Source organism: Pteropus medius, unplaced genomic scaffold (genome assembly GCF_902729225.1).
Source record: "Pteropus medius unplaced genomic scaffold, Ma_sr-lr_union100, whole genome shotgun sequence".
Classification (NCBI taxonomy): Eukaryota; Metazoa; Chordata; class Mammalia; order Chiroptera; family Pteropodidae; genus Pteropus; species Pteropus medius.
In genome coordinates this window covers 8,463,353-8,477,126 of record NW_024352785.1, presented here as the reverse complement: position 1 = coordinate 8,477,126, position 13,774 = coordinate 8,463,353, and the positions used below count along the sequence as shown (strand labels likewise).

The following is a 13,774-nucleotide window of genomic DNA, read 5'->3' as shown; positions in this document are numbered from 1 at the left end:
CTTGGCAATAAGTGCTTTTTAAAAAACACAATCTGAAGACATTTCTCCAAAGAAAATATACAAATGGCCAATAAGCACATGAAAAATGCTCAACATTTTTAGTCATAGAGAAATGAAAATCAAAACCACAATAAAATACCACTTCATATGCATTAGGATGACTATAATCAAAAAGACAGACAATAATAAGTGTTAGAGAGGGTGTGGAGAATTGGAACAGATATCAACAGATATCATACACTGCTATTGGGAATGTAAAATAGTACAGCCACTTAGGAAAACAATGTGACAGTTCCTCAAAATGTTAAACATAGTGTTACTACCATATGCCACAGCAATTCTACTCTAAGTTATATATACAAAAGAAATAAACATATATGTCCACATAAAAATTAGCATATAAATGTTCATACCAGTGTTATTCATAACAATCGAAAAAGTGGAAACCACCAAAATTCTCATCAATTGATGTAGCCTATCCATAGAACAGGATATTAGTCAGAAAAAAGATGCTACAATATTGATGAACCTTGAAAACATTATGTTAGGTGAAAGAGCCAATCACAAAAGACCACATATCATATCATTCCAATTATATGAAATGTCCAGAATAAACAAATCTATAGAAACAAGAAGTAGATTAGTGATTGCCTGGGCTGGGAGAGTTAAAGAAAATGAGAAGTGACTGCTAAAGAGTACAGGTTTCCTCTTGGGATCATAAATATGTTCTCAAAATTGATGGTGGTGATGATTGTAAAACACTGTGGAGATACTGAAAACCACTGAAATATACACTTAAATGGGTGGAGTATATGGTATGTAAGTTTTATCTCAATAAATATTAAAAAACTCAAACTTCCAGTCATCATTTATACTTCCCTAGTAGGTTCTCATTCTTCACTATTATAAAAAATACTCTGAAGAAAAGTCTACATTTAAAAAAAAATCTATAGGTACCAACTTAATATGACTCTTAATTTAGTAATCCTATACTAAAAGCATGTTAATTATGTTATTTTCCAAAAACCAGAATCAGCATAAATTACTGAAATAAATGCCTTGCTTCTTTATCCTGTATGTAAAAATATAAATTACTTCCATCACTAGTAATTATCAATAAAATTTCAAGGAAGTTCAATTTAACATAATCTCTCTTTTAGGAAAAAGATAAATATAAGACTACTTTTCAATAGGGAAAATATTAAACTTATGCAACTTTATAACTGCAGTAGTTAAGTTTTAAGATGCATTTTAAATCATTCTAAGTTTTTTTTCTTACTTTTAACAGGTAAATGAAGAGGGTATTATGTTTTAAGCTATAAACTTTAGATATTAGCAATTGTCCAGCAAACATAATAAATTTAATTTTAAATATTTGAAATTTATAATCAATAATATCATGATCTGTGAAATAAAAAGTAACCCAGTTAGCCAGGATAACTAAAATGTTATCCGGATAATTGCTTTACCTGGTAATCTGTAGTGTCTAGTGAGCTATATCTAACACCATAAGAATGACTAGAATATTCAAAGTGTTAGCACTAAAAAGATTGCAAGTTCTGAGTGCTATTATTGAAATGACAATAAAACTCACCATCCCAGAATTAGTATTTGGATCTGCCAAATAACTTTGTTAGTTTACACATTTTATATTCCTTCCTTACCATTTTAGGAATGTTTTGGGGAAATGCAGAGGTAGATACATGTGTTTAACTGGAAACTCCCCTTTTGCATTTTCAATATAAAATAAAAAATAAGATAAATATTATAACACAGTGGATTTTATTAGCAACCTACAAAAAATTCAGAAAAATTATTTAGAATTACAAAAAGAAAAATCTCTGGACTGGATAAGAGACTATAAATAGCCTACATTTGTCACATTCTATGATTTACATGGCTAAGCTTTTTTAAAAAGGATTTAGAATTAAATATAGTATAAAGTTTTACCTGTAAGATTCCAGAAGATCTACAATTTCAGTCTGCCCAAAGTGTTTAGCCCAATCTAAAGCCATCCTGCCAAAATTCAAAGATCAAATTAAGACAGAGAATAATGTTCTCAAAATTATAAAACTAGTACTCAATCAAAATTACTCATTTACCAGAAAGAGATGTGCCAGCAATTATTACACAATAGCTTTTAATATAAAGACAAATATAAGAAATCAAAAAAGATATGTGTAGTTATACAAAGAACGGTGCAGCTTAAAATTACCAGCCATTTGATGCTTTGCTATGGACATCGGCTCCCATACTAATTAACTGCTCTACTTGACTTGAAAAACCTCGTCCTGCAGCAACCATCAAAGCTGTTGCACTGGTTTCACTATGTCTGTAATCAACTGAAATAAGGAAAATATATGTCAAAGCTCCAAATTACTTTAAATCATTTAAATCTTTTTTAATTTAAATGAAAAAATAGAGTACCAGGAGAACTAACCTGGGACTTGCTCTTTCAGCATTACATAATCCTTAACTCATATCACCCAAAGAGATCTGTTATTGATATGCCCTAGTATAGGGGTCCCCAACCCCCGGGCCATGGACTGGTACCGGTCTATGGCCTATGAAGAACCAGGCCACACAGCAGGAGGTGAGCGGCAGGCAAGCAAGTGAAGCTTCATTTGTATTTGCATCGCTCCCCAGCGCTAGCATCACCACCTAAGTCCCACCTCAGATCATCAGGCATTAGATTCTCATAGGAGCACCAGTCCCTGGTGCCAAAAAGGTTGGGGACTGCTGCTCTAGTATAAACAGGATGAAATAGGAATTATCAGGAAGGTTGGAGAAGGAAAGATAGTTGTTAAACTGTCTTAAACTCACCAACATAATTAAAATATAAAAGGAAAGCTACTAATTTGCAGAACCTTTAATCTTCCTAAATCTAGATATCACTTTGATCATCAAATAACATGATATAATTAAATAATTTATGTTAATTTTCATCAGCAGCTGGTAATGCAAGTTTAAAACCATTTTTTGTTGTTCTTTTGTTTTGATTTTATTCTCTCATCATTCCAGGCTATTATCTTCTAAGATTCTAAATGGGAATAACACTGGCAAAAAATTTACTTCTCATAAAACCCCTCCTTCAGAAAAATAAAATTCTACTGAATTCAAATTTCTTCCTAGAATATATTTCTCAAGGAATGCTTTATATTATAATTGCTTACACTAATTTGCTTAAATTACAAAATTGGTCATTTCGAAAGGAAATCACCACTGAAAAAACCTGTGTAGTAAAATTTAAGATAATTACAAAAGGAATTTTTTAATTTTCCATATATATCCAATTATCCGCATCATTTAATAACACTCTAGAATATGGTATCCATTACTAATATAAATCAATGGTTCTTAAGGTGGGGTGGGGGACTTACAAGAGATTTACCTCAGGCATTTTATTTATCAAAATAGAGTTAGCCATGCCTTACTCTTATATTCAAATTCAGTATGCCAGACACATGCATTTTTCAAGGGGTTTGCAAAAATTATATGTACTCATTATATGAGAATTATTACTTTAAATATCCAATTAATAGCCTTGAAGAATAGAACCAAAATGGGTGTAATTTGAGCAGAGGGGCATGAATATATATAAGCGTTTAAAATGTTCAAAAATTCTTTAATACTCTTCCCTTCAAGAGGTGGAGCCTACTTCCCTTCTTGAGTGTGAGCTGGACTAAGTGACTCACTCTAACAAACAGAATAAAGTAGAAGTGATGGTGTGCAACTTTGGAGACTAGGTCATAAAAGTACCTCTAGCTTCCTGCTTGCTTTTTCTCCTTTTGAATCACTCACCCTGGGAGAACCCAGAACCACTCCCAGATTCTGGACTCTCAGAAATTCTGTTATATAAAAAATGTTTTAGGTTGCTAAGTTTTTAGGCTGATAGACCTACTCTTCCCAAAGCTGGTAACTAAGAGATTAACACTCAGGACCAGACACTATGCTTTTAAAAGGGACAAATTAGAACATAACCAGAGAAGGTGGACAAGGACAGGAGAGGACTAGATATCAATCACATTATGTTAAAGAGGAATAGTTGAAGTCATAGGTATAGTCAGCCCAGAAAAATAAAAAATAAAAAAAGAAAGAATATCTTCATATACCCAAAGGTCTGTCAGGCATAAACAGATACGATACCGCTTCATTATCTCCCCAGAAGCAGAAAAACATAGAAGCTATATAGGTAGATTTCACTTCAAAACATATTTTTAAAATATTAACAATTAAACCAAATTTGAAAAAAATGTCAAGAAAGGTAGTAAAATTCCTATCACTAAACATGTCAAATAGATTATCACTCAGTAGGATACTTAAAAGTTATATTATTATTCAACAAATACTTATTGAGTACTTACTCAAGCAGTATATCTGATCCATGGTTAGAAATCCATGGATGCATAAGGCTGACTATATACATTGTTCTACACCATTTAATATAAGAGACTTAAGTATCAGCAGATTTTGGTATCTGAGGGAGTCATGGAACCAATTCCCCAAGTATACCAAGGAACAGTAGTTAGGTTTTTGGAGAGTCAAAAGTTAGGTACAAATTTTCAACTGAGTAGGGAGTCCATGCTCGTAAGCCTGTATTGTTCAAGGGTCCACTATACAATAAATAATAAAGCAAGGTAAGGAGAAATAGTGAGAGAAGGGTACAGTTTTAGTAAAATGATCAAAAAAGGCCTCTCTGAGAAGGCAATATCTAAGTAGAGACCTAAATGAAATAGACACTGGGCCATATGCGTTATCTGGGGACAGTATTCCAGGCACAGAAAAACAACAAAACAAAGGCCCAAAGATGAGAATGTGCCAGCACATATGAAGAACAGCAAGAAAGTAAGGGTGGCTAACATACAGTAAACAAGTAAAAAGAGTAGTAGAAAATGGATTTAAAAGACAGTCAGAGACCAACTCAGGGAAAGGACTTTGATTTTTATTCAAAGTGTAATTGAAAGTCTTGGGAGAGCAGAGAGCAGAGAAGTAGCCTGATCTAATTTCCTTTTTGAAATGATCACTCTGTTCTCTGGAGAACATAAGAATAAAAGCAGTTAATAGGTAACTGCAAAAGTCCAGGAGAGAAATGTTGGCTTGGACTAGGATGGAAGCAGTAGGAGAAGTGAAATGTAGTCAGATTCAGGATTTATTTAGAAAGTAAATAAATTTTACTTTAGGATTTATTTAGAAAATAAAGTTAACAGAATGTGCTAATAGATTACATGTGGGGTATGAGAGCAAAGTCAAGAACGATTTTATGTTTTGTTGCCTCAGCAACTAGGTAAATAACAATACCCTAGATTCAAATTCAGGAGGTCTGAGATGGCCAAGTATGTATATTTTTAAAAAGGTCTGCAATTGACTGTGATCACTAAGGAAACACTAAGGAAAGAGCGGGTTGTGAGAGAAATAGATACGGAGGGAATCAAAAGTTGTTTGAGGTATATCCAGTTTTATTCCCCTAACAGACATCCAACTAGAGATGTCAAGTGACCAGGTATATTGAAGTCAGGGGGAGGTCAGAAATGGAGATGTAAAATTAGGAGTCATTTTAAATAAATATATAAAGCTATGACTAGATGAGAGCCACAGAGTAAGTCAGTTTAAGTAGAAGTAAGGTCTAAGGATTGAGACTTGCGATATTCCATATTTAGAGGTCAGGAAAAAGAGGAAAATCCTACCAAGGGAATCAAGAAGTTTTAGCTAGGGAGATGAAAAGAAAATATATCAAGTATAGAACATCAGAAGTTAATTAAAGAAAATGTTTTAAGAAGGGAGTTTAATAATAATTACTGTAATAATAATGCTGAGAAGTTTAGATGAGGGGATAAACTACTTGACATCTAAATCCTTTCCAGTACTGACTTTCTATTATCTTTTATTCTGCCTTTTGCCTAGAAACCTTCAGGATTCTGAAACTCACCTCTCATTGCCAATATCCACTATAATCAACTAATAACATCAGGATATCCCACTAATGAAACATGTCACATGACATAAAGCATATACATATGAATTAGAACTTGACCTTATATCTTATATAACTGAAAGTATGCTAAAAGTCTCCAATTCAATAACTGAAAAATCTAGAACAAAGTTAACTTGTTTCTTCCTTTTCTGAAATCACAAGTCTCTTTGAAAATCCAAAATACTCCCTAGTGGGGGGATATACTTATGTGCACAATACATATATGTAAAAATACTTTTGTACATAATTGTCATATATTAACAGACTCCATAAAACTCTTCTGGATATAACTAGGCTAAAATCCCTGATTTAACACAACATTTATTTATTATATTATGCTAATAAGAAGATCCTGATTTGTGCATTTGAAATAAGTACTCCGAAAGAACAAATTATTGGTTTGAATAAAAAAATATAGTACACACAATTTGAATTAAACTAAATTTCTAGCATAAATAACTGTAAGAGTAATAAAAAATATTTTTAATAAATTACACTTACCACTGACATTTTCAGTTAAAATAAGGTGAAAAACCTGAGCAAAGGCATCAACATCTTTATGCAGCCATATGTCAGAAAGACAAGCATCCATTTCCTTTATTAACCATGGTTCAAGGCAATTCACATCTTTTTCTGTCTTTAAAAAAAAAAAAAAAGCAAAGATTATAAATTACCTAGTTTAACCTTTGCTTGCAAAGAATGTGAGATGACCATGATGGTCATAAAAACTATTAATCATAAGATACTATAGCATAGGCTTTGACATAAAAGTTTCTCATCTCATCATAACCATTTTAACTCACAATATTACATCTTGTTCTTACATTCACCTTTTATCTGAGAATAAGAATGTTTATCAACAAAGGAGTATGATCCAGTCAAAATATTAACTAAGTATGCCTCTGATAGGATGTTGCTAAATGTGGTAATTTTCTCTCCCAACTGAACAACAGTGGGACCATCGCCTGGATGGTCCAACATTTTCAACATTGATGCCAGATTCTAACCCAGAGCTATTACATTACAATCTCTGGTGATGGAGGCCAGATTCCTTAGGGCTTTAAAAGTTCCTTAGGTGATGCTAATGTATAGCCAGGCTTTAGAACGACTAATTTAATAATCAAAATGCTGTTCATTGAACCAAATGGATGTTCCCTATACTAAATAACAATTTTAAACATGCTTTAAAGTATTTTTTAAAACTTAGACAGTACATATCTGCATTATATACTATCTAATGCTCAAAATAGTTCAATTCTTTTTCTAAACAGTGTGTAGTCCCACCCATATTCTGCATCATACTAATCACTAATGCCTTTAAAAGAAATCCAAACCACAATCAAAGACCAGAAGCATCCTAGGAAATCAACTACTTCCAGTTTTCAAACAGACTGCTTGGAACCCAAAGAAGCAGAGGCCCCACCTGAGGTTGGGAGTAGAGAGTGATGGATGAGCTGGCAGGACTTCCATGAAATATTTCATTTGTAAAAGATTTTGTGGCAAAATAGAAAAAAGGAAAGGAGAGAAGAAGAAGGAGCTAATTTGGTCTATAGCGGGTGATGGATTTTATAAAGTCACATAGCTGGTTGGTGGTGGAAACAGTATCAATTATTTGCTCTGATACCAGTCTTTTCTCGATTTTCTCCTAATTTGGCTTATCTTACAGTATTTAGCTCATAGACTTAAATTTTTAAGATGATAAAATATCAAGCAATAATAATATATATGCATAATATCTATAACTATTTTCTTCAAAAATTTGGAGAAAACATTGAAATAAAGTTAGAATGAAGCAATAAAAGATACTGCATTATTTGCAAAAAAAAAAAAGTATTAGAAAGTTGTTCTAAAAACTGTGGTTAGCCTAAAATAAACTATAAGCATTATATTTTAATAATGCAGTAAAATATTGTAATCTCATGAGATGTTCCTTAAATTATACAATTTTCACTCAAAATACCAGTGTAAAACCAGTGAGGTCTTACCAACTGACTGAATACGGCATCACCACCATCATCCAATAAATCATACTCTTCAGTCACATTTGGAACAGTTCTCTGCCTCTGAGATTCAGGTTTGAAAGTATTCTCTTGAGCTGAATACCATTCTGTAAGTGTGGTTTGTTGTTTCTCTTCTAAAGTAATTGCCAAAGAGAATAAGTAGATAAATTCTTTGCTTTTTAAAATATATTCATTTGTTTTTAAAACTTAAGTGAAATTGAAAACACTTAGAAGATAGCCTTATTTTAAATTATTTTAAAAATGTATTAATTAGGAATAGTCGATAAAATGTTATGCTGAACTATAAGGACACATGAAACCACTTAAAATCTTATCTATTCATGCATTAGTAAAAATTTTACTTCTAATCCATAATCCAAAGAATAGTATTTTAACCATACAATAAATGTTGTTTAAATCAAGGACTAATATTCATATAACACTGTGTAGAAAAACATTTATTGAACTTCTGCCACAATACTAGTTGTTTGAGATATGAATTATATACAATTTTAACCTTCAAAAGTTTCAAAATCTAGTAGTTTTATAATTTACATATCAGTGATTCAGCATGGCACAGTGAAAAAGTCATTGCTAATTGCTTTTTTTCAAGTGGCAATTCCAAAGAGAAGATATTTCTCCCAGGTCATACAGATAAAACAAAGGAATCAAAGCTTGAAGCTAAATTTTCCATCGTGAATAATGTAGTTAAAAGTAAGCAAAAAGAATCTAACCCTAAATCAAAATGTGAGATATAGTGTAAGTCATGATAAGAGATGTACTAATAGACAAAGAATGCTAAAATAAAAATACAGAAGCAATTCATGACAATATCTAGATTTGAAAACCTTGACATTTGTATCAAAGATGAGCATGGTATTACTCACATGCTACTCTTTTCACTCCCTCCGACCCACTCCCCCCTCTTGTCCTATTAGATACGCTATGGCATATCAAATGTGTGGCAGCATATACTCCTCTCCTTAAAATAGTGGTTGAATTTTTGGATACAACCATACATAACCTCCTCAATTCTGGCATCTACTTTCAATTCCCTGCTGTAGACTATAACTTTTGGACATAAACCAGAATGTAAAATGTACACTTGGGACAGTATTCTAATATAATATTATATAATTTTACACAAGAGAAAAAAACTTGTACTTTCATAGTATAAGACTGGAGTATTTGGAAAAGTTAATAGGAATAATAATTTTCTTTTATATTTGTTTGATAAAAAAGCTTACCTCGCTGTTTTTCCTTTTTGTATTTTAACATTTCTTTGTTTGTGTATCCAGTAGTTCTTAAAATGTCTTCCAGAAACATTTCTTTTACTTCAAATGGTCTTCCTTGAACTAAATAATAGAAATTTTTTAAATAGTTTTTTGCATCTTAGAGATAATTCACATAAAAACATGAGAATCTCAAATTAATTAACATGAGTGTAAAATCAAAAGCAATTCCACAGGTTAAGTGATCCTCATGATATTGTCCTTTAAACATAACTTTGATCTTTATTTTAGAAAACTGTTCATTTGCTTGATTTTTCCAGTGTTTCTACTTATCATGTGTTTGGCATCATGGCAGGCACCAGGAATACAAATGGAAGCAAATACAGAGCTACCTCTGACCTCTTGAAGTTTGTCAGCTAGAAGAGGAGACAGACATTAATCCAATAATCCAGAATATAAATGTAAAAATAGAGTTAAGAAAAGTCCTATGAGAAAGAAACACAAGTACCATAACAGAATAATGTATACATGGGCTGGTGGGGGGAGGTTGGGGGTTATGGAGTCAAGAAAAGCATCCTGAGAAAATGAGGACCAAAAGAAGAGGGTAAACAAAATAAGCTATACAATGAAGAAAAAAACACCACATGCAAAGACCCTATAGGTGGGAAGAGTATGATGTTTTCAATAAACTAAAAAGCCAAACTACTAGTTCCAAGCTAGCTAGAACATAGTAGGAGGGTGGAGTAGAAAGGGAATTGTAGTTCAAGACGAGGCAGCAAAAATAAATAAGTCTTGTTAAGAGTTAGGTCTTTACCCCGAGGTAAAGGTCTTTCAAAGTTTTAAGCTCAGGAGAGAATTCAACATCATGGAACTGAACAGATTTAAAAGAGAGCATAGTGGATGGAACAGACTAGTTAGAGCTATTCCAATAGTACAGGTAAAAGAGGACAATAACTTGAATGAGATTGGTAATGGTAAAAATAGAAAAAAGACAGATTCCACACAGTCAAGAAATAAAATCCACAGAACTCAGCATTAGATTAGATATGGAGGAATGATAAGGAAGAGTCAATCATAGTTCTTGGATGTCTGGCTTACAGAACTGGATAGATGATGATGTCATTCCATGAGGCAACAAAGAAAGCTGAAAGAGGAATAGGTTAGCTGGTGGGAGTTAAGGTTTGATTTCAGACATGTCAAAATGTGAGGTGTCAAAATGAGCTTTCAGTTAGTAGATATATAAATTTCTTGTGCTATATCATCCAAGAACATTATGAGAAAAAAGACTTATAGGTTTGTGACTTAGGTGACCAGGTTGGTGGTATGATGAATCAAAACAGGCAAGACAAGAGAAGTAGATTTTGTAGAAATATTAAGTATTCCATTTCAGGCATATCAGAATTGAGCTGCTTATAAGGCTCTAGAGAACAGTCTGAATTGGAAATAAAGATTCGGGAGTCATCAGTGTAAAAGACAAAATAGAAGCCAAGGAAGGGCATGAATGAGAACTTTCAGGGAAACTAACTGTGCATCTCCAGTACCTAGTAGAGTACAGCATGGGGCAGGAAAGAAGAGGAAGAACAAAGAAAAGAAAAAAAAGGAAAAGTGAGTAAGGAATTTAAAAAATGGATCAAGAAAATAAACCTAGAAAATACCAATGCTTAACACCATGCAAAAGAATAGAAGCCCCAAAGGCAACCACAAAAGTACAGGCTGCAATATAGAATGAGATTCAGAAGGCAGTGTCATCAAAAAAATTATGCGATCAGAGTATTTCAAAGAAGGGTAAGGAGGGCAATCATGAAAAATACAACAGAAAATTTAAGAAAGATTTTTGTGTAAAATTTGAACAGTAGGCTTAGCAATTAAATCAGTGGCAAAATAATACTGGTAAGAATACACAATGAACAGCACTATACACTGCACAAATGTGAATCATTTCAGACTTTTGAATAAGCAAAATGGCAAAATCTATTAAAATTTAAAATAGATACACTCTTTTACTTACCAAGTTCCCTTTCAGGAACCTATCCCTAGAATTAAGAGCACCAGTATATAATAAGGATATATGTACAAGGATGTTCATTATAACATTGTTTATGGTGGGAGTAAGGGAGGATCTAGAACCAATCTGAATATCTAAAAATAAAGAAATGGTTAAATAAATCACTGCACATTTATATTATAAAATATTAAAACCACTGCTTAAAATAATGAAGTATATCTGAAATTACTGAATTGGTGAACTGTTCATAATATACTATTATTTGAATAAAGTAAACTGCAAAATAACGTAAGTGCTCATTTTTGTAAAACCAGTATCTATAAATCTGATATGTATGTATATATTTGCATATGTTGTATGAGCATGGATAAGGTGAGAAAAAATATATGCTAGGCTTTAACATTAACTAATTTCAGGAAAGTAGTATGTGAAATAACAATAGGAATGGGCAATTGTAAATTTTTTTCCTATATATGTTTGTACTATATCATGGAGATGAACACATACAACTTTTTCCATTTTTGAAGAGAAATTGAATAATTTTTTAAAAGACTGGTGACAAAACCAGTTTTGATTAAAGGACAAGGACAAACATTAAGTGGCAGCATATTTAGAAGTACATAGGAGATAAACATGGGAGTGTAGACTACTCTTTCAAGGAGTCTAGCAATAAAGCAGAAACTACAGGACAGAATTTAGGGCCGAAATAAAAACTAGAGAACTGGCCTCGCAATACAATAGCAAAGACTGTAGATGGAAAACAATGAAAATATAGAGATGATTAATTAAGTGTACCTCAGAGGAAACAGAAGTGTATGCTCTTCTACTTCAGAGCATTCCTCAATTTTGACTACAATAAATATAATCATATCAAAGAGTATTCTCTCATAAAAATGCTAGGATAAATCTGATAATGAACTTACTATATATCACTGGACAACTTCCAAAATATCTTATAAACAGATTTACATCCAAGGCTGCACTAGAAAGAATTAGTTTCAAAGTTGGGTGCTTTTGCAACAAATCTCTTAACTTAGTAAGTAGAAAATCACTAAATCGATCCCTTTCATGTACTTCATCCTGCAGTAAACAAAAATAAAATCACGGAACAGTTAAAACATTATGGATGACTATGTCTTTAAAATTATGGAGTTTTATACTAATTCAAATTAAATGTGGACAAAGCCAATCAGTACTAGTGAAAATTTTCTATTATAGACAATTCAGAAATAACCAGACATTAACAGCCTACTGTGGATTGCTTTTTTTTATTCACAGAATATAAAACCACACAAACTAAAATAAATTCTGAATTAGTAAAATCTAATATACTTTTAATATATACAAAATCTATTTAACTATGCTTCTGTTAGCATCAGAGCACAGGTGCATCCTTTGGTCTGAATACACAGAACAAATAAGTTCCAAAAGCTGCTAATTGCAAGTTTATAAAACTTAATCTAATTTTTTTCTGACACAAACTGAATAAAAGCTTAAAATTCTTTTAAAAAGTGGTAATTCATCTACTTACTTCATCAGCAGCTAATTTAACAGCTTAACCACAAGTTAAATAACTATTAAGTATGCTATAAGGCTGGGAAATACATGTTTGTTAAAGGAGGCATCAGATGACTAAGCATACAAGAAAAAAAAGAAAACTTTAACCATTCTAGAGAACTCTAAGTACATGCATGTATCATTTTCATATATAAAAAAGCACTATTTTAAAAAACTACCTACTTATTTTATTTTCCCTTGTAAAATCTAATGGTAAAAATATATTTAATACAAAATATTTATTTCTAATAATTATAGAAAGTAAAATAACTTGATTATAATAGCCTGTTCAAAAAAAAAAATTGGTTCTCACTTATAACCTATTCTAAAAATGTAATTACATATTTAAATTTTAAGCAATCTGAATTATATATGGCAAATTCAGCAATATTCTTACCACAATTACATGTGTCACAGTTGACAATGTACTATCTCCTGCCATCAATGTACGAAGCAATACTCCATTTGTGCAAAATGTCAGAAGTGTCTTTGGAGAAACTCTTTTCAAAAAAACCAAAATAACATGCACAATTACAGATATTATATGTAATTAAAGCATGATCACATTAAATACTAGTTTCATATGTACTTTAATGAATGTTAAAGTTACTAACATAATAGTGTACTGGTATGTATGCTTTATTAGCAAAGTTATGTGAAATGTATTTTATGCCTGACAATCTCACAAATTTTTTATTACTAACAGCCCTTTATTAATTAAATAATTATTTTGTTAAAAGACAATAAATATATTTTTTAAAATACTTTTTGTTTGGGGAAAAAAAGTATATCATAAAAGAGACCAGCTTTTTAAATCACTATACCAAAACTACTGAGAGCAAAGAAATAGTACTATTCATGAAGAAAGTACTAATAGTACCACTAATAATAACAATCAACTCAGTCACTAACATTTATTGAGTGCTAACTATCAACTTCATATCAAACCTGTGTTCTAGATGCTTTTATTAGCACCATTTTATAAATCAGAAAACTGAGGCTCAAAGAG

General features: G+C 31.7%; 1 protein-coding gene across 3 annotated transcripts in view; it reads right to left on the bottom strand.

Moving 5' to 3' along the window:
• The window catches only part of YTHDC2 (YTH N6-methyladenosine RNA binding protein C2), a 58,654-nt gene that overhangs the window by 32,050 nt on the left and 12,830 nt on the right, over positions 1-13,774 (bottom strand). For all 3 annotated transcript variants that reach the window (XM_039848475.1, XM_039848476.1, XM_039848477.1), the window contains 7 exons: positions 13,163-13,265; positions 12,132-12,288; positions 9,219-9,326; positions 7,957-8,105; positions 6,473-6,608; positions 2,216-2,342; positions 1,951-2,016 (listed from right to left, as the gene is read on the bottom strand). In XM_039848475.1, the coding sequence (XP_039704409.1) occupies positions 1,951-2,016; positions 2,216-2,342; positions 6,473-6,608; positions 7,957-8,105; positions 9,219-9,326; positions 12,132-12,288; positions 13,163-13,265 (846 nt within the window). The remainder of the gene's footprint in view (positions 1-1,950; positions 2,017-2,215; positions 2,343-6,472; positions 6,609-7,956; positions 8,106-9,218; positions 9,327-12,131; positions 12,289-13,162; positions 13,266-13,774) is intronic.